The sequence below is a fragment of the Rosa rugosa genome, chromosome 6 (genome assembly GCF_958449725.1).
Source record: "Rosa rugosa chromosome 6, drRosRugo1.1, whole genome shotgun sequence".
Classification (NCBI taxonomy): Eukaryota; Viridiplantae; Streptophyta; class Magnoliopsida; order Rosales; family Rosaceae; genus Rosa; species Rosa rugosa.
Window position 1 is genome coordinate 41,994,835 of NC_084825.1, and position 21,666 is coordinate 42,016,500.

The 21,666-nt window shown below is 37.7% G+C and overlaps 2 protein-coding genes across 4 annotated transcripts; one reads left to right on the top strand and one right to left on the bottom strand.

The window, feature by feature from the left end:
• Window positions 1-4,947: 4,947 nt before the first annotated feature.
• Window positions 4,948-14,399, top strand: LOC133713792 (uncharacterized). Of its 3 annotated transcripts, XM_062139821.1 has the most exons (13): window positions 4,948-5,025; window positions 5,129-5,247; window positions 5,633-5,735; window positions 5,857-5,952; window positions 6,040-6,095; window positions 6,200-6,323; window positions 6,453-6,515; window positions 6,644-6,703; window positions 6,881-7,042; window positions 12,108-12,244; window positions 12,339-12,419; window positions 12,578-12,683; window positions 14,131-14,399. In XM_062139821.1, exons 2-13 carry the CDS (start codon window positions 5,138-5,140, stop codon window positions 14,200-14,202), a joined length of 1,170 nt encoding a protein of 389 aa, XP_061995805.1. In that variant the 5' UTR covers window positions 4,948-5,025; window positions 5,129-5,137; the 3' UTR covers window positions 14,203-14,399. The 3 variants fall into 3 exon arrangements, with proteins under 3 accessions (XP_061995805.1, XP_061995806.1, XP_061995808.1); XM_062139822.1 differs by lacking the exon at window positions 4,948-5,025 and having other exon boundaries at window positions 5,034-5,247; XM_062139824.1 differs by lacking the exons at window positions 4,948-5,025; window positions 5,633-5,735 and having other exon boundaries at window positions 5,109-5,247.
• Window positions 14,400-16,376: 1,977 nt separating this feature from the next.
• On the bottom strand, window positions 16,377-18,509 carry LOC133717457 (uncharacterized). The gene has a single exon (XM_062144173.1). The coding sequence runs from the start codon at window positions 18,318-18,320 to the stop codon at window positions 16,542-16,544; it is 1,779 nt and encodes a 592-aa protein (XP_062000157.1). The 5' UTR covers window positions 18,321-18,509; the 3' UTR covers window positions 16,377-16,541.
• Between the last annotated feature and the right edge of the window lie 3,157 nt (window positions 18,510-21,666).

Below are 21,666 nucleotides of genomic sequence, written 5' to 3' on the forward strand. Positions count from 1 at the left end.
CCGGAAGGGGTCGAAAATTACCTTGAACAGTATGAAGGTGGCCGAAATTTTCCAGAAACCGGCGAGAAACTGCAGAAAACGGCGAGCTCCAATTCGACGTAAAAACGTCAATTTAAGGCTTCGATTCCTTCTGAAGAGTTGTTAAGAAACTCAAGAAGAACTCACTGGTTCAAGAATCACAGAAAAATATGGTCTGTAGCTCGAGATATACCGATCGAAAGATTTTCGTTTCGGATTGAAAACTTACCGAGCTCCGACGAACGTGAAACCGGTCACTCTAGGTACAATCCTCCTAGTATGATGATCAGCAGGTTGAGGGGAGTTCATGGAGCCAAGGATCGGAAGTTTTGGTGGCCGGAGCTAGGAGAAAACCGGCGTTGACCAAAATCGAGCTTAAATCGGACCGGGCTTGCTGCCGCCGCTACAGGCCGCGCCGCCGTGCAAGGCTGCCACTGACAGGTGCGCAAGGACCATACGAAGCCAATGGAAGAAGTTTGGTGAGGATCGGTGGCCGGAGGAGGAAGAAATCGTCGATCGAAGTTTTGGAGGCGATTTCCGGCGGGGAACTAAAATCGCAGCAGATTTTCCAATTTTGGAAAAATTTGTTTTTATTTTTGGAAATTTCCAAAAATGGAAGCTTTATACTAAATTGGAAGCTTTTTCAAAAAATCATAACTAATTCATACGAACTCCGATTTTTGCGTTCCGCATATGCACGCGATCGTATCGACGAGCTCTACAACTTTCATGAAGAAAGTTTTCCCAAATTCTGTACGTATAAGAAGTCACTTTTTAAGACCCCCTAAATAACGTTCGTTTTCGAAATAAAATCGTTCGAACTAATTCCACAACTCCTTCAAGCTTCGTATTCGTGCCCACGCCTACGAAATCATTTCCAAAATGACATCGGACGTTAATTTGAATTTTTCGGGTATTACACTCCCTCTGACGCCCTGTCTTTCATTTGACAGCTAGCGAAGACCACCCGATTCTCAGAGTAACGGTCCGCCCACCGGACCCGCGTTAAACGAAGGTTCGGCTACCGCCGGACTTTGAGCATTAACACACCCGAAACAAAAGTAAATATTGACATACTTTTCTATATGACTTAATATGTAAAACACATTATTAACAAAATAGTATTGTCAAAGGAAAAATTAATATGCCACCGCGTATATGATACTTCCTATTGGAGATGAGTAGAAGAATTATATGAATAATGCTCTAAAGAAGGTGCGAAAATGAGTTTAGCAACCCAAATGAGACTTTTTAGAGTTGCCCTTAAGGAATATTGAGCAAATGAAATGGTTTAATTGATTGATTAGAGGTAAGATTCACGAAAGAAAAAAATATACACAAAGGTGAGATAAGAAAATAAGAATTAAAGTGCAGGGAGAAAGATAAAATATGGAAAAAATAAACTCAGAATCTGGAGATTTGTCTATGATTTTTTTTTTTTTTTTTGAATCATCAAATAAGAATTCTATTAGCAAAGGCCAGAACGGCACGAATACATATCAATCCCTGCCAAAATAGGGCTAGTAATTAAGACAATGATATGCTAGCACCACTCACTAGTACAATAAGTGAGCACCACTCACTTATTCCAAGTGAGCCTATAACCTATACAAAAGCATAGAAGATAGGCTAGGCTCAAAACAAAAAACAAAAAACCTAAATCTTCTCCTTGCCCTTCTCACTAGGGCTAGGAGGCTTGGTAATTAAGATACTCCAAGCAAGTCACTTGTGCAGCAGCAATCTTTCTAGACTTTGGGGGATTTTTATTTTTCGACCCCAGTGGTATTCCTCTCTTCTTCTTTGGTTTTGGGATCTCCACCATTGGGTCTTTGGGCACCAAAATACTTCCTGGCGCCTCAGTAAGGCCAAGAGACCGGGCAGTAAACTTGCTAGGGAAGCTAGGTATTTTTAGCTTCTTCAAAGGTGCATCCTGTAGCTCGATTTTCTGAAACAAATCCGGGAGCAAAATGCTGAGTTTTTTCGGAGAAACCCCCTGAGTTTGGAGAGTGGCGCCTCTCTTTTCTTTCACTGGCTCATTCTTGGCAGGGGCAGTGTTATGCTCTTGCTCTGCATTCACTTCCAACTTCTGTGACAATATCCCATCCTTCACAATTTTTAGCGGAGACTGCACGGTCTCAGACTCCATGATCACCGTCTCCGCCATTGCAACTACATCAAGTTCTTTCTTAGGGGGAGACATCACTACTTCAGGGACCAGAATTAAAGCCTTTTCTGGTGATGTAAGCACTTTCTTAGGAGGAGAGATTTTGTTTTTTTGAATAGTGACTGGGACAATTGCCAAAGAGTTATCTGCATGTTTCTTGGGGAGCAATTTTTCCCGCAGTATGACGGGTTTGCGTGGAGTTGTGCTATTCTGGAACAAAACACGATTGACTGGTGGTAACACTGGCGTTTGCACCCCATGAAAACGGAAATTACCCGCAGTGAAACTTAAAGATGGAGATCCAATCTCAAGTCTTCCAGCAGGAGCCTGTTTCTGTTTTGCAGACTCCATGCTAACTGGGCAATTCTCCCCATCATGCATGAGAAAGTGACAAGAGTTGCACATACCAACCAGATTCTCAAAGAAGAAAGATATTTCCGGTTCCACGCCTGGCGCAAGACGGAGTTTCTTCAAGAGGAAGAAGGGCTTATCATCAAATTCCAAAAACTTACCTGCAACAGATGTGATGTCCTTGATGGTATCAGGGTCCTCAAAGGCCGGAGGAATATTCGAGATCTTCACCCAGAAGAAGAGCGAGAGAGTTCATGGCCACAGATTGGATCGGTGCCACTCCATCATATTCCTGCATCATAATGGGAGCATGGTTAATCCTCCATTGACCTCCCAGGAGAACTTTGTTCCGATCTCGGAGTAGATCAAAACTCAGAACAAAATGGTTGAATTGACTCTTGTCGAGAACCCATACTCTCCTAAAGAATCTTCTTAGATCATTCAACACTGGTGGTTGTTTTGCCAGCGACTTAGCCAGGAGGAAAGACTGCCTAGGGCGACATTGCGCACCTCCTGTCCTTCGAGACAAATCAATGATTTTTTTTTTTTTGAAATAATATCATGTTGATATATTAATACTCAGGTCAGAAAGGACCATTACATATCCTCCCTCTACCATCCATGGGTAGATAAAGAGTTTGTGGTTCTTTCAAAAAAAAAAAAAAGAGTTTGTGGTAAACTACAGCGATACATAGATTATGTCCGATTATTTGACGATACTCATGCTCACTTATTTAAGCAAGCCTACACACTGAAATAACATAGTAAATAAGCAAGCCTAAAGGACGAACTGAATCTGTCCAACCTGAACTATACCAGCTTTAAGGCAGTTATCAATGCCTTAATGATCATCAATTTGGCTGAAAATTTTCAGAGATGATCTATACATTAGTACCTAAAAACTTAACTGTCGAGATGTGGATATGTTCAGTTTTTCAGTCTCTATGAGTAGATCTCTTCTGCAAAATTTCAGCCAAATTAATAATTATTAAGATAGCGAACTATATTAAATCAATGAACGAACCAAATCCGTCCAACCTAAATTGTTCATGTTTATAATAGTAAAACACGATTATGAATTACCTTAATAATTTTTAATTTGGGTGAAAATTTACAAAAATGATCTTCTTTTTTTTTTTTTGAAATTAATGGGGTTTGGAACCCAGTCAAGCTGGGAGGCTCATCCCCACGCCCATGTTATTATTAATAATATTTTGGCATTTTGCCGCATCGGGGGGGGGGGGGGGGGGGGACTTAATACCTATACCCCGAGCATAAAAATGATCTATTTATGGAGACATAAAAATCTAATGGTCAGTTTGCTGATATGTGATAAAAAAAATGAATCTCACAAGCGATCCCTTAAAGTGAGGAAAAAAAACTGTTACTAAGTCCTCATAGATAGATAGGTAAATAATTCAGGAAGTTCTTATGATGCTTATTATGCAATCTGGGGTTCAGGTACCATATTCCCTCATGTATTCTGCGATTTTATTAATCAAGGCTTGAGGGTGCGGCCTGCACCGACCCTTACTAAAAAAAAAAAAAAAACTTCTTCAAATATGGAACAAGATCATTCATCCCTTTTTTTTTTTTTTTAACTTAACAAATTTAAATGACTATTAAAGCGGAACACATTACAGATTTCAAGCAGACAGGGGAATAGAGAAGAAACAGGGGTGGAGGATTTTTTTTTATTTTTATATTCTATGGCTATAAGATTGGATCTTAACGCAGAACATATACAATAACACAATGTTCGACATCAAATACCCAATGCCACATTCTTCATCCACAAAAAAACAAAAAAAAAAACAAAACAAAAAAAAAAACCAATGCCATTATGTGCAGTCACGGACCCATTTCAGTCTTTTCCACCACCTATATATTATATTATTTGTATTTTAGTTTTTTTTCTTTTCCTGAAAGAGTACTGGACGACTGATAATCTCCACACATTTTGATTGACTGTAAGTCTGCAACCTAACTAATTAACTATATATCAAGTGGTAAACAAAATTTTCATCAGTCTATTCTGGTGGTAAAGAAAACGAGAGTGCAGCGTGTAGATATGATAAAAAAAGAAAAGAAAAAAAGATTTATGCGCGAATATAGAGTATTGATTTCACATCTAAAAATTAAGATCTCGCAAATCTTAAGAGATGATTTAAATCTCTCTACGCTCAAGTATAAATGCTCAACGGTCACACGTATTTCGTATCGTCCAATATAGAGGGCATGTGGATGATGTGAAAACGGGATGTCTGAAAAACATGGACTAATATAATACAGCTACAAGTAGATGGCGGTGGAGTATTATATTGTTACAGCTACGTGTGGAGTATTATATTGTTACAGCCATGTGTAGATGGCGGTGTGGAGTATTATACTGTTTATATTTAGCTCCAAGTAGACGGTGATCCAATGCTGTTGCCTTTATACAGCACATATCATTTGGATAAGGGCGAAGAAACCTGTTTTCCATCTCCAAGGTCTTTCTCCAGAATCTATCAAACCAGTGAATTTTTTCTCTTCAGGTAATTACAGAAGTAGTGGAATCCAGCTGAATAGGGAATTAGTGTTACTATTTTGCAGGTTTGAACAATGGCTGCAGCAAATCGTGTGCTTGGAAAAGGTTGTGCGCTCTTGGAGAAGGTCGCACGCCTATATGTTACTAGATTTCTGAGACAGTATATCTCTACAGGATGTTTAGTGTGAGTAATGCTAGCTTTTGTTCTTAAATACACATCTATTTTCCTTGGATGATAAAATTTTCCAGCTAGCCAGTTAATTAGTTGCTTCCTTGGGGCACACTTGCACTAATGTTTTGAACCTTTTTCTCCGTTAATTAAGCTCAAGAATTGAATCATATAAATGACAAACTTATAGTTAGTAATCGCTCATCGATTTGCATTGCATTGCCATCTTTAGTTGGTACCCCTCTCTCTCTCTCTCTCTCTCTCTCCGAACTACTATGCATGAGTGATGAGCTCCATATGAAATCTCTCAAAGCACGTTGACAGAATTTGAGGCGATTCCCTAGTTAAAGAACTCTGATAAATGGTATACTGTCTGCTTTATCTTCTTATATATATACAGCTTATTAGAAGAAAGAATGGTGCAAACCTTTGAGGGAAGCAACAAAGGCTGTTCTTTGAAATCTGTTATTAAAGTTCATAACCCCGTTCAATTTTACTGGAAGGTATATATGTGTATGCCTGCATGCATCGATCCTCTACTTTCTACTCATGAAGTTAAAATATACATGTATGAATTGATCGAAATTCCCTCAGTTTCACTAATGAGCAGTATATATTTGTCAGGTAATGACACGGGGAGATTTAGGCCTTGCAGATGCATATATCAATGGCGATTTTTCTTTTGATGATAAAGACAAAGGTCTTGAGAATCTCTTAATGGTAATATCATTCATCAGTTTCGGCTGCAAAATCGTTTGTTCATTTTGAAGATTAAATTCCGTCTTGCTAACCTTATTTAGTTTCCAGATTCTCATTGCCAACAGAGATTCAAATTGTTCCCTCTCAAAAATGAATAAGAAAAGGTACATGCAATAACGTACAATATCTGTTATGAACTTGCGTTTACTAAGGTATAGATATCAGTCATCCAAATCATAACTACGTCGAACTTGTTGGTTATATATAGAGGAAGGTGGATGCCTTTGTTAAAGGAAGCTTGTTTAGCCCCAGCAAGATATCTCTTTCATCACGTTTCAAGGCAAAACTCTCTTACAGAGGCTCGAAGGAACATCTCTCACCATTATGATCTGGTAAACAATTTATGATCACCTGGATTTTTATTTTTATTTTTATTTTTTAAGAGGAAAACCTGGACGATACATGCCATGTTGGCTAGCATGAGACTCAAACTCACTACTATTTTTTGTGTGTGGATCTAGAGTAATGAGTTTTTTTCGCTGTTCATGGACGAAACAATGATGTATTCCGCTGCTGTATTTAAGGTAAGAATAATAATCAGCTTCCTATAAGTTTACAGTAACTGATAGCACCATTTGCACGTACTGCATACATGAAAGGAATTACATGTTTAAAGTATACACTTCCTCGTCCTTGTTATATCATTGTGTAGAAAGAAGATGAAGAGTTGAAGACTGCACAGCTAAGGAAAATCAGTATTCTCATTGAAAAGGTGAGTCTTTTCTGTAAAAGACTGGGTTTGACTTGTGAGGTCATCATCTACTTGAAGGCTATTATAATTAGTAGTAAATTACCCATATTTAAGTTAGTTTTCTTTTATTACTTTGATATTTGTGATTTTGCCTACTATTTTAAACACTTCTGTTTTTATTCCTTTCTATTAATCTAGGCTAGAATTACTAAGAACCATGAAGTCCTAGAGTTGGGCTGTGGTTGGGGAGGCTTCGCCATTGAAGTCGTCAAGCAAACCGGTTGTAGATACACTGGCATAACTTTGTCGAAGGAACAAGTGCAATTTTCTGAAAAGAAAGTGAAAGATGCTGGCCTTCAGGTACCAAAATTTATAGCTTTCGGATTTTACATGATTGTTTTTTTTTTTTTCGAGAAAAGAAATATAGTGATTGAAACACTTAGATGCATACATCATCAATAAGTACAATAAGTACATCGGAGAGCCATTGTGGCCTTTCCTCTATCCAAACTTGAAATGCAGCAAACAAAAGTGCATTCCTAGCTAACACGTGCGCTGTATGATTATATTTTCTAGGGCAATCTATACAAACCACTGAAGGGAAGAGGTGAAACATTGTCTTCACCTCTTCAATTACTTAAGACACTTTCTACCGAAAAATCAACCCCCTCTTTATTTAAATTAGAGATCACAGGCAAGCAGTGGCGGAACTAGGATGCAAGACTTGTCTAGGCTAATTAGAAGTACACTAATTCTTTTTTTTTTAGGTGGAATCATGTTTGATTGTTCGGTCCAAATTGAGAATCTTTCAATAGGTCTTTACCCCCCACTTGTTCTATTTTTGCTTCACTTGCAGACAATTAGTACATAATTGTATTGGCCTTCAAAATCTGCGAAAATTTATGTTCCCCCTCCTAATTCATCTTTATTCTAGTTCCTATTTATTCCAAACATTGTACATATATACTCCTTTCAAGAAAAGTCACAAACCTTGCTATGAGCTTTAAACCAGGACTCTCTGTCAAATTGAGGATCATCAAGATTCACAGGATCGCCATAAAAGAAATCGGGAACCACCACAAAAAATCCAGCTGCAGCAACTTTATCCGCAAGTTTCCTTGTTCAAAAGACAATATGAAGTAGTAAGAAATGGATACAGTACATTACTGAACTCAAAGTTGTATGGTAAACTTGGAATAAGACCCCAAGTGACCAGCTTGATACCAAATTTCTCAAAACGAACATACTTGCATCATTCAAACATTTACCTTATTCTCAGATTTCCCACTTGTCCTTTGTTCCTGCCTTACAAAACTCCAACCAAGAAGCAGCTTTATCTAATAATTCAACACCTTGCATCCCCCTTTGACCAAAAAGACTTTTGTTTCAATTATGACACAAAAATCACGACACCACTCCAAACCATTCGAATTCTTCTTCTTCGACCACAGAAGCAACATTATTAAACAAATCTAAACTCTTTTCCTTCCATACCTTCTGCATCTGTTAGAAAAGTAAGCTTACAATCCTTACATACCTCTCTGGCCTCAATGCATTCCCATAAACAACCATCAACAAACCCATTAAACCAATCAAGAGAGAATTGAGTAGGAACACTAATTCCATCAACAAACCCATTAAACCAATCAAGAGACTTAGCTAAAAGGAAAAGAAAGACCTTCCGTTTTGGAGCAACTCAGGAGACAAAGCAAGCTTAGATGGGGAAAGCCGGAGAAGATGACTGCAAGTCTGCAATGAAAATCAGTGCAGGAAGAAGAACTCGACTCAATATCACAAAGAGAAGAACTGGCTGCATCTCATCGACTTGCTGGCTGCTGCGCCGCTGTGCGTCCAAGAGGCGACTAGGCGAGGCGGAGAGATCGAGGAGGTGAGGGAGGTTGCAGATAAGTATTTTTTTTTTCTTTGGGCTGGTATGGGCTGAAGGTAGATATATATACTTAGGGATTTTCGGCCCAAAATGTTGTCTAGGCTTGAGCCCATAAAGCCTACTACGTGGTTCCGCGCCTGCAGACAAGGCATTCAATGCCAGGATGATTTTGGCCTTTCCTCTATCCAAACTTGAAATGCAGCAAACAAAAGTGCATTCCTAGCTAACACGTGCGCTGTATGATTATATTTTCTAGGGCAATTTATACAAACCACTGAAGGGAAGAGGTGAAACATTGTCTTCACCTCTTCAATTAGTTAAGACATTTTCTACCAAAAAATCAACCCCCTCTTTATTTAAATCAGAGATCACAGACAAGGCATCCAATGCCAGGATGATTTTGAAATATTGGAATCCAGCTTGAAGCAGTGCTTAAAGTCCCAAAGCAGCAGCATATAGTTCAGTAGCCTTAACACTAAAACATCGAACCATTCCTTTAGATACTGCAAGTAATAATTCACCATTTTAATCCCTTAAACTGCACCCATACCCCTCAAATTTGAATCACCAGATAAACATGCCACCATCTACATTTAACTTAAAGAAGAGGTATTGTGGTCTAATCCAAGAAGTGATAGAAGCCTAACATTCTGATTTCGAGCAGGAACAGCAGTAACAGAAAGAAATTCAAAATTAGAAGAAAGCATCTGAGATAGGATAAACTGAGCACTCACAAACTTGTGTTGAAATATTTCCTCATTTCTTGCTTGCCAAATTCGGCGACATAACCACACCAAAAGAGCCATCTCTGATTTAGATAGGAATCATAGGATACAGATCCGTCAATAACCCTTGTTGCCTACCTCCATTAATAGCACCACGAAGTGGGGAAAGAACCCAAACCATTTTTGCCTTTGGACAAAACCACAATGCATGAAGAATTGTCTCAGGAACCCTTTTACATCTGGAACAGAGTGGAGAAAGGAGCAGGTGTCTTCTGTAAAGGTTGTGTGCATGCACATGGCAGAATATCAGTCAGAGCTCTCCACATAAAAACACGAACAGCAGTGGGAACTTTGATACTCCAAACATATTTCCAAAGAAGATTATCTTGTGAATCCAAACTACCTTCTCCACCTGTAGACCAATCTCTTCTTTGAAGGACCAATCTGTAACCACTCTTGACAGTATAAAGGCCATGCTTGGTATAGTTGCCAACAAGTTTGTCAGGGACATGATGATTTGGTAAAGGAATAGAATGAACAATATATAAGCCCAAAATTCCACATCCCATCATTAGCAATTAAACAAGAGACCTGATTGTTGTTTACATATGGTCTCTTGAGTTTTATAAAATTTGCTGCATAATTAGGATAATTTTACAATACAGGTCTGGATCAAGGGACGTCATATTTTACATAAATTTTGACACATCTTGTGAGCCATTACATTTTAAAATGTTCAATGGTCTAGATTTGTTGTTTGAATGATATCAACACAACAGCAAGTGATGTGGCATTACATATTCCAATCTAAAATTATAATTGAATTTAAACTTTTCTTTACTAAAAGAAAAAAAATTAAACATTGTTCGTATTAGAACTGTATACAATCAAAAGAACAAAAGAATAACAAGAATAGCAGAACAAACGCTAAGAGAAAGAAAAAAAGATTAAGGAAGAGCATAAGAACAAAAGTCAAACACTGGAGAAGATCGTCTTCTCCAACTCTACACTTCCATCTCTATCCTCCTAACTAGCTTTCCATTCATATAAAGTAGCCCACCCAGTTCTGATTTGTGTATCGTCATCAGGTGTAAAAAATTGAAAACAACCAGAATATGAGGGACTTACAGGAGAGAAATTTCTCAATGGGTAAGTTGAGTAAAATCCACTTCATGGTGTTCTGTGGCTCGAGAGGTGTAGTACGTACACCTAGCATTGTGGAAATATGCCTGGCATGGCTGATCATGGTATATATATCCTGCACATATCTCAAAACTCCCATGTGTATGCTAAGTGACACCGTTTCTAATTAGAAGTGATATTGATCACGATTCTTCATACATAATAGTTTGGATATGCAATTGCTTCGATTATTCGATGGAGTTCTTCTTTCTAGCGTCCGACGTTTTTTCTCCTCTTTATTTTTTATGTTTCTTTCCTTCGATCGTGTATGTCACGTATTCTCTAAATTTTGACTTTTTTTTCTTTTAGATTCAATTATAATTTTAGATTGGAATATGTAATAATGCCACATCATTATCCACATCAATTGGTGTTGTGTTAACATCATTCAAACAACAAATCCAGACAATTGAACATTTTAAAATCTAATGACTTACAAGATGTGTCAAAATTTGTGTAAAATATGATGTCCCTTAATCCAAACCCTTACAATACATATATGTATGCCATATAAAAATTTACATACTTGACAACAAATTTTATTATTGGATAACCATTTTACGTTAAATTTGATAGTGTATTTTAGAAGAAAAAAAATTACTTAAATACAAACAATAAATAAATATTATTGTCAAGAACACCTACTAAAGTTAAGATTATGAATAACTCAAAAAGATTGAATGATTGATGTGTGTAAGAAATAATTTTAATCAAACCAGGAAAGCATCAAAATTATGCTGTGTGAGTACCGCGAGTTGCCTCAGAACTACAAATATGACAGAATTATTTGTTGGTGAGTGATATTCCTAACAATTTTTTCCGAAAATATATTCCCAAACATACCTTGATCTATGTTGGAATTTTCAGTGAGATGCTAGAACATGTCGGCCATGAATTTATGGAGGAATTCTTTGCTTGTTGTGACTCTATGCTAGCTGTGACTCTATGCTAGCAGAAAATGGGCTTCTTATTCTACAGGTAATATCTCATACAATATTATCTTAAGGTGGAATAAAATAGGGGCTGGGTATTCTTCTAATGGCTGGTTGTACCTCTTTTGAGTGGTATATGCATATAGTGCTGAACGTTTTGTGTGGCTTGATCTCGCCTAGTTCTCTACTTAATTTACAATCGAGAAAAATGTAGAATTTTAGCTATTGCGTAAGCTTGATATACATCTTGTTCAGTTTTGAGCTGTTGGGGCATATTTATTAATTGGCTTATATTGTATATACCATATTCCCCATTTAATATGTTGGATCGCAAGGTACATATATGTGATTAAGTAATCTAGGTTCACATCCAAAACTAATTGGCAATGGATGGAGTGGTCCAAATCTTTATAAACCCATAGACAATGTCCCATTTTTCTCATGTGGGATATATATATTCTCAACAATATGCAAGAGGTGATGCTGTCTCTGTGTGTGTGTCTACAGCCTTGAATATTTCGACCTCTCCATGTGAAGGATGAAGTTGCACTTGGAAGTTGGAAGAGAGTGTTGGCTTAATATATGATGTTTAGGAAATATTGGTTGCCTAACACTCTAATGTTCAACTATAACATTGATCAATACATATAAATTAATCAAGATTCTGTTAATGGTTAAGGGTGGTTGATCTTTCTCAGTTCACATTCTTTCCGGATGAGCGTTACGATGAGTATAGGCGAAGTTCAGACTTCATAAAGGAGTATATTTTTCCGGGTGGATTGTTACCTTCATTAAGTAGGGTAACATCAGCTATGGTTGCTTCTTCCAGGTTCAGGTATGATCAGTTATTAATTAATAACTACAATTTCATAAGGTTTAATATTATACTGCAATTTCTATTTTGACTTATAAAGCTTCCATTTCTGCAGTGTGCAGCACTTGGAAAACATTGGAATTCATTATTACCAAACACTAAGATATTGGAGAAAAACATTCTCGGAGAAACATAGGTAAGAAGATGACCCAGTCAATTCTCATAATCATCCCAAATTTCCATGCTTGTACAACTATATGTTTATGAATGGTTTTTAACATTTTACAAATGGTTGTGATGCCTTATAGAAGTTTTATGTTTTAACAATGCTGCAATGACTTTGTGTGTTTATAGTGAAATACTAGCTCTTGGATTCGATGAAAAATTCATTCGGACATGGGAGTATTATTTTGATTATTGTGCGGCAGGATTCAACTCTTGTACTCTTGGAAATTACCAGGTACATTTCTTCAGTATTTGGCATACATTCCTGCCAACCCCCAGTTTTCATGTTCATTCGTTAAAACAAGGGCTAAAATTTGTTTAGTCCGTGTACTTTGCTCCAACATCATTTCAATTATATCCAAAAACTCCTTGATCTCTCAATTTCTCTCCAATACGTTCATTCCGTTAACTATCCGTCCAAATAGCTCCGTTAAGTCGCTCATGCGAGAAGCCCTTTCACGCCAACTCAGCTAGATAATTGTGAAATATCTAATATAGCCATGTGCTTCTCCCTTCCTTTTTGCTTTTAATTTCTTTTACTATTTTTTTTTTCTTCTTTTCTTCCTACCTTCTTCTTCTTCACACCCAAAATCCAAAGCATAACACAACTGCCACCACTACCACCATAACCAGCACCAAGCTCTCTCTCCGAGCCCAACCACCAATCCCTTTGCGGAAACCCCTCAACTTCCTCCAAAATTTCATTCTGACCCCAGACGATCCCCAACTTCTCCATCAACCCAAGAAACTCGACTTGATATTCAACCTAAACATCTCAGCATACAAAACCCAAGCCCTCTCCGTTCGATTCAATTTCGAAAATAAACTCAACAATTCACTGTAAGTCCTAGTCTTAGACTCTTAGCTAGGCACAACATTCTCACTCGTCATCAAGCTAAAGCACTCAAAAGCCTCATCAGCCCTCTTCATTTCACAACAAGCACTTACCAGCAAGAATAGCGACGACGAGGCATTGGGTTTCAATTTCGAGGCGGTGGAAGTCGATGTGGGATGTGAATTGATGGACAAGATGAGGGCTTTTGTGAAGGTCGAAGAGGGCGTGTGGGAGATTAGAGACGCGGGAAAGTTGTGCGGAAGGTGTTCGATGAAATGCCACTGAGAAGTTTGGATGGAGTTAAGGAAGAGTGGTGGGTGATGGGTGGAGGGTCTGGTTGGCTAAGTGAGGAGAAAGGTGGGGAGGAGGGAGATTGGTTTTGAAGGGGAAGATGGGTCTGGGAGTTTGGGGTTTAAGGGTCTGAGGGTTTAGGAGTTTGTAAGGTTTCATTGTTGGTTGAGAAAGATTGGGTTTTGATTTTGCGAACGGGAGAGAGAGTAATGAGGAAGAAGAGAGGACTTGAATGTAGGAAGAATAAAAGAAATTAAAAAGAAAAAAGGAAGGGAGAAAGAACACATAGCTATATTGAACTTTTCACAATTATTGAGCTAAGTTGGCGTGAAAGGAATTGCCACGTGAGCGGCTTAATGGAGCATTTGGACAGAGAGTTAACGGAATGATCTCATTGGTGAGAAATTGAGAGATCATGGAGTTTTTGGATGAAATTAAATGTCAGGGACTGAAATGATGTTGGAGGCAATGTACAGAGACTAAACAGATTTTAGCCCTTAAAATAATAAAAAAATTGTTCTTTTCATCATATACCCTCTTTGTGGTCTCTGTGCAGATTGTGTTTTCACGTCCCGGTAATGTTCTTGAATTCAGCGATCTATGCAAAGGTTTCCCTTCAGCATATTGATTGTTCTGAGAGTCTATGTTGAGAACAAACTGTTGCTGAACAAAAATGCATGGTGTCTAGATGGCTTATCTCTTGTGTTGGATTTGTATGAAAAACTACTGTCTTTCTATATATTTTCTATTATTTGCTTTATCAAACTGTGGTCTTCTTGTATCATAATTCCATTGCTTGAAATTCAAGTTATCCGATCCATTAAATCTGGACAATTCTTAGGAAAATATCGATCCCACTTCCTTATGAAATGGATGGTATGGAACAAAACCAAATAGTAACTAATTTTCTTAAAGCATAAGAAACTTAAGGATGCATGTGAAGATTGACTTCGGTTCTGTTCAAGAGTACAAGAAATTCACTATGAAATGGAATTATTCTTCTTGAGTGCCATTAATATTACCAAAAAACAAGAAAATAATGTCTTTATTGGAATATGAAGCATATATATTTGGTCCACCTAACATATGAGAGGACTAAACTCTGCTGCAAGCGATATTCAGCATAGATGTTATATATGTCTGTTCTGGACAATACTGTATGGCCCAGGCAGCATACTTACGATGACAAACAAATTGGGTCTAGTTGGAACTGGTTTGGGAAGTATATATAAGCACATTTTTGTCTCTCACAAGCATATGGGTTTACCTTGCATGTAAATTTGGGTATGATTTCAGAAATTTTGATCACAAAGTACAATAGCACTAGACCTCGTATGCTTACTCTGTTTCCTTCTTGCTATCATGCATTGGTCACCGTCTCATTGAATTCAATGTCCCAAATGGTCTGTATATGCCATCAATAGTTGCAGAGTTTTGCGTTGGTGTTCAGTTCCCTGTGATTTTTGCAATTACTTCTGAAATCTTTGGGCTAAAGCACTATGCTACTTTGAACAATGTTGGGGTCATGGCTAGCCCACTTGGTTCATCTTCGCTTAATGTGAGGGTTACAGGGTTTCTGTATGATAAGGAAGCAGAGAAGCAACTGAAAGCTTTGGGATTGGAAAGGAAGAGTGGTAATGGATTAAGTTGTACTGGCGGCCGGACTTTGCTACAAAACTGTCCTGCATTACCATTACTGCAGTCACATACTCACATTGCTTGGTGAGTTGGTGTTCTTATTTCCCTGGTTACACCGTTACACAGCACTGACATTCATAAGGATTTCAACAAGGATGAGACAAGCAGCAGAGTCTGGAATTTTGGTGGCCTCAAAGTTGGAAGAGTGATCTAGCTCCAAAAATCTGTAATTTAATTGGAACGCATCCCATGTAATAATTTAATTTGCTAGCTAAAAGCCAAAATTCAAATGAGTTGAACACTTGACAATTATAATAATCAGATTATTATAAGCGAAAGTCTCGTGGAAATTAACAGTTTATCCCAAAAGATCCATCTCAAAACCAAAAACATGCATGCATGTGGAGTTTTACACGAAACAAGGATGGTGAAACCCCCAATAAAATGCAGAGAAATTTGTAATCTCTAGGAAGGTTCTGGTTTAATTGTAATTTAAACGATCAAATAGACTATTGCAATTGCAATGGCATTCATTAAAGAATACGATCGATGAAGAGGCAGATGCAAATGATGGATCCCTTAATGGATTGTCTCACTTAATTTGGAGTTAAACCAGTCGTATTGCATAGGATGCCAAATTTCCAATAGGAATATCTTCTAAACTAGTTTCCAATTGGGGTGGGGTGCCTATTCCGAGACCAAGTTACTGTGGCCTCTTGCATAGATAATGCAAACTAAGAGTTCTTCTATGTCATGTTCCACATATCCAAACACATAAAACATGAGAAATTAAGACCAAATAATCATACATAAAATACATCGCTAACTTATTGCTTTGTTTGCTATAAAATATCCAGGATTTTATTTGCAATCTTTAATATACTTCTTTTGTTTCTATTATACCTTAAAATTCAAAATTCAACATAAACCTGCTTAAAATTTTCAATGGGGAAAGCAACAGTTTTGTATAAGCCTAATAATGCACCGAAATGAAACCAAAAAAGTCTCCATCTTCTGAAAATTATGAGCAAACCAGATTCTGTATATACATGGTCATCCCTCATTTTAGGGACCATAAAGATATGGACAAAGACTTTTCCGGTGAATTGTATATTAGCAGTGCCCGACACTCTCTATTTTATTGACAAGTTGGAGAAAAAGAAGGCTACACTGAAAATATCGGCACTAATGTAAAAATCTCACACAAATTTGAAAGATAACACATGATCTATATAGTTTCCTTTTCCCTAAACTCTATACCTATTTCATGGGTTTCAACATGAAAAAATAACAAAAGAAAGCACAGCATATACATATATGCATTAATCTCTATGATCTTTCATTGGTTTGGTGATGGCCATTGGTGACACCATTTTCTCCCACGGCCATTTCAGTCTCAGCATTTTTTTCTGCCTCCTCTCTGAACTTCTTGTATATATCACTCTGGTAAAACTTCTTTGTCCTTTTCACTAAAATCAGTGAAACCAGTGCCCCAAAAAATGTGGCAGCTGCAATTATAATAAAGGACAACTTGAAGCACTCATCACCAATACAAGTCAACTCCGTATTTGCTTTCCTAGTGAGCCCTGAAGCCTCCAATTGCTTCGTCGCCTCCTTATCGTACACATGACCGGTGAGTTTCACGTTGAGCAAGTACAAGCCTACCGGGCTCGCGGCTGACCCGAAATTGTACAAGGTCGAGTAGTACTTGAGCCCGAAGAGCTCGGAGATTATGGCGAAGAGCAAAGGCCATTGCGCGCCGAAGCAAAATCCTATTATGACTGAGGCCAGGTAGAGGCCATTTTTAACATTGAAGGCAATGAGAAGATGACCAACGCAAGAGAGCAAGAGGGTTAGGGTTAGAATGAGAGGACGAGGGAATTTGTATCGTTTTAGTAAGTATTCAGAGTAGAATCCGGCAACAACTCGACCGAGATAATTCCATATGCTGACTAGGGACACGAAAGTGCTCCTGCTGCGGTTGGCATATCTCAACGAAGTCCCAATCTGACCCAAATTGTCAATTGCGGTCAATGTGCCCCCAACACCACATATGCACGCCATGAATAGTATGAGCATGTCAATGCTGAATAGAGCTTGGAGAATTGTGTAGTCCTCCCCTCTATTTGGTGGCTGAAAACAAGTTTTCCAACAAGATTGGGTAGGTTCCGCGGTGGACTCAGGAGCTTCATCCACTAATTGTTTATCGGTTGGGACGGCAGCAGGGATGGGCTTTTCAGTGACTATTTTTACGTCACCGTTCATCTCGAGTTTTTTGCTCTCCCAAATCTTGTACTCCTCAATTACAACCACCACGATGGGGAGGGCGAGCAAGAAGAGCACCATGGCGGTGCTGGCTCCGTACTCCCCTTGAGTGAAGTGCACCCTATTCTGTATTATGATCATGATCATCAGAAAGCCAGCGAGCCCGAGAGAGATGTACAACATGTTGTAGAACACCTTGACCTCGTTGCTTTGTCTGATCACCTTCATGATCCTAATAGTCTTCAGAAAGGCGAACGATATGGCCGCCGGAAGCCACCCGATGAGCAGAATCAAGGCTCTGGTGTCGTTGTAGTAAAAAGCAAAATACATCTGCGTGATGATGGCGCCGCTGAGGCCGACGTAGCCCTTGAGGAGCCCCAAAACGACGCCACGGCTCTCGGGGAAGTTCTTGACGCACGTGACCAGCGAGCCGGTGTTGGCGAACGACTGGGAATTGGCGCCGATGCAAATGTAGAGGCACATCTGCCAGACTTTTGGTCTGGCGATTTTCTCGGTGACGGAGAGCCAGATCATTAAGTATCCGAAGAAGTTGAGGACGGCGCCGACCACGAGGACCACCCACGGCGGCGTGACCTCGTTGAGGAGGCCGGAGAGGATGCCGACGTTGGAGCCCAAGTCTTTGAAGAAGCTGAGGAGGTTGAGTGTGCTTTGGTCGTAGCCGAGGACCTTTTTGATATCGGGAGAGTAGAGGCCGAACATGTAGGTGGCGCCGGCAGCGGACATGATTAAAAGAGATGCAAAGACCATGAACCACCGGCCGTTGAGGACCTGGAGGGTCATGCCTTTGGTGTCGGCCCATCTGCCCGGACCGGAAACCGTCATGGTTCGATTGAGATCGATATGTATTGAGGTTGAACCAGAGAGAGAGTTGTGAGTAAAGTTTGGTATGGAGTAGAGAAAATGTAAGGGCAATATATAGAGGGGAGGTCACGCAAAGAACTAAAGAAGAAGGCAAGTGACAAACACAGAGAAGATACAGTCACACCGAGACTTAGTTGACTAAATTTATAAAATGAGTAAATGGGAAAGAGTAACTTGCTGAGGAACAAGATAAGAAGGAGGAGCCCCTATTATAAAATTTCATCTTATCCAGAGGAATATTAATGTGGGGAAATTAATTAGTGATTTGTTTTTAGTTTATGCAAGTGGATATAGGAGAGTTTCTTCCGTGCTCAAATTGAGCCACCAATTTGGACAAAATCTATTTATCCAAAATGGATAAATAAAAACTAATTAAAAAAATGGATAAAAATTCTAGCACCAAAATTTTGATCATTTAGGTAATTTTTTTTTTTATCTAGATACAGAGCATATGAAATATATATGCAGTATTAACTTTTTCTTAGGCTCAATGTCCCCCCTTTGTATTCGACAGTTTCATTAATCGAGGCTTGAGGGCAGCCGCACTAACCCTTTTATTCAAAAAAAAAAAAAAAAGTTCTCAAAGAGTAGCTGCACCAGTCCCTTTAAAAAAAAAAAGGGAGATGTTCTTACATTAAACGTTTGCAATAGGTTTATTCATTAAAAATTTAGATTATACCCCAATCATTATGTAAGACTCAATAACTTATCACTTTCTCACCCTTTTTTTTTTTTTTTTTTTTTTTACACTTCTATGATTAGAGAGACATCTCCTAGTTTCTAGTATATTATATCAAACTGTTGAAGTTTCCTTTCATTATACGAGTTATACTTTTTTCCAATACATCAACAAGATTTATTCATTTTTATCTTTTGGATGAAGCTTTTTTTTTTTTTTTTGAAAGGTTGGATGAAGCTTTAACCAGGAAAAAGTCTCAACAATACAATCATGAAAGAGTTAATTGGATTGATAAAAAAGAAGAAGAGTTAATTGGAGCGTTAGATGGTACTTTACTACCATCTATGATCAATAAACTTTTAAATATATCATTCCAAAATGAGAAGGGATATGTCAATATCACATGCACAATCAAATTCTACAACGTTGAAATTTCATAAGAAATGGAAACTTGTGGAATCTATTTACCTAATATGGTTACTTGCCCCCATTTGCTTTCTCTCAACGAATGTTATACTAATTTTTTTTATCACGTTTCAAATTTCCAATATTAGCGTCCAAAAACAAAAATACTCTTAAAATTAATCGCCGATGATTAAATAAAATATCAACTGCTATATCGTTGATGATGAAATAATATACTTAAAAGACAAACTTAACAGTTGAGCACATTTTGCTCATTCAAGGAATAGATTTTAGTAAATCAGCCATATGTTTGGTTATAATTAGTTCTGTCCTAGTATTGTGTTTACCCAATTAAGTAGATGTTCAATTAGCAATTTTCGACTTTATAAATACGTTGTACGTTGTCTAATAAAAGAAAAATCTTCTAAAGAATTGAAAGTGATCGATTCGATAATGTTTAGATTGTTTGTAGGGTTAAGAAATTAACTATAACGTAACCATCTCAAAACACTCGTGTACAGGTACTGTAGATGGCAAGATATTTATAATGAGCATTCCCACACGTGCATTGCATCTGTAGAGATCTTCTCATCCTCGTAATCCGGTATGAATCCGTTAATTAGTAGAACACGTCATAATTTGTAATGAGCTGGTCATATATTTTACAATTTCTTTTATACGACTTACATAATTTGTAATGAGCTGGTCATACATCACTTACTATAAGAATTTCTAAAATAATCTGGAACGAAAGTGATAGAGTAATGATTGACCGACCAGTGATTAAATTCATCTATGAATCATCGTTAGTTAATTAACATTTTGAAACAAATCTCATGTCAATTAAAATTTGCACGTGCATATGCGTTGATGCTTTAATAGATGGGAAAGCATTACTACTTGCCCTATTTGCCATTTTATTACTTTTTGTATGTAACGTTTATACTTGTACAAATAAAAGACGAAAAGAACAAATTTCCACTTTTGTTTGCAGAAGAAATTGAATTATTGTGTAGATAGGCTTGACATTAAAATCCACTTAGTTGTTGCAATAAGGAGCACAACCTCTAATGCTTGGTCACTCCTCTAATACTTGGTTACTGTTACATGTTAATTAAAGATTAGCACATGCATGCAGCTCTATAGTAGATGGAAAAGTAGTACTCCTTGACGTCTTGCAGAGTTTGCCAATTCATTATCTGTTGTAGCAGATGCAAGTTTAATTTTTCGTTTTAATGAGAGACGACGAATGTTAAATAATAATTACTGACGCATGTTTAGAGAACTTAATTTAGTAGCGGGATACAATTACAAGCACTAATTGGACAAATCACTGGAACCCTATTTGCCAATTAGTTGGGATTGTTTTGAAAAGCAAATATCTTAACAAAAGATTTTGATTTTGTTTTTGCAGAAGAAAATTGGAATCTTTAAAAATATAAATGTCAATAGGTGCTGGATATTTTTATCTAGAGAATGCATAAGGACAGTTGGCGAATGGGGATGCATGCTTACCTAGTTCGCAAGTAGCTGGGAACACATTGCTGGAATTTTCAAAGTCAATACCATTGACCTTGAAGATAATGACTGATGGATCGTACAGATCGATATTCAAAATATCAATTATAAATTTGTAATATAAACTATAAAGCGGGATTTGATTATACAAGTGACTACTAGGCTACTAGCTAGGATAGTCGTATATATACTACGTAGTTGAATATTTCTCAAACTATTAACGGATGATTCCTATTGTCGTTGAAGAAATATTTTAAAAAATAATCAGAGCTTATATGTTCTCACAACAAATACATTATCCATTAAGTGCCTAAATCCTTTCCATTGATCGATCTCTTTAAGTTTTTTTATCGTTTGTTCATATGGGAGGTTGACGGCAATGATATTTAATTTGAGAGCGGAATTTAAGTGTTTTTGTTACCTATTGTTGTTCTTTTAAAGAAATTATCGTAAGCTAAAGGATCTTAATATTGACACGGAATATTTGCTATAAGTCTATAAGTTAGTTAAACGGGTGAAGAACAACAAATATATAATTAGATTAGAATCAGGTTAGTTAGAGCAGGAGTTCGGATGTGTGATACCCTTCAAATCTTGCTAATTAATGTGTTGCGTGCCACCACGCATGCTTGTGAAAACTCCGGTCACATTTCTTTCGCCTTTCATTCTTTCCGTCGCTCATACAATCTTTGTGCTCAACCCAAA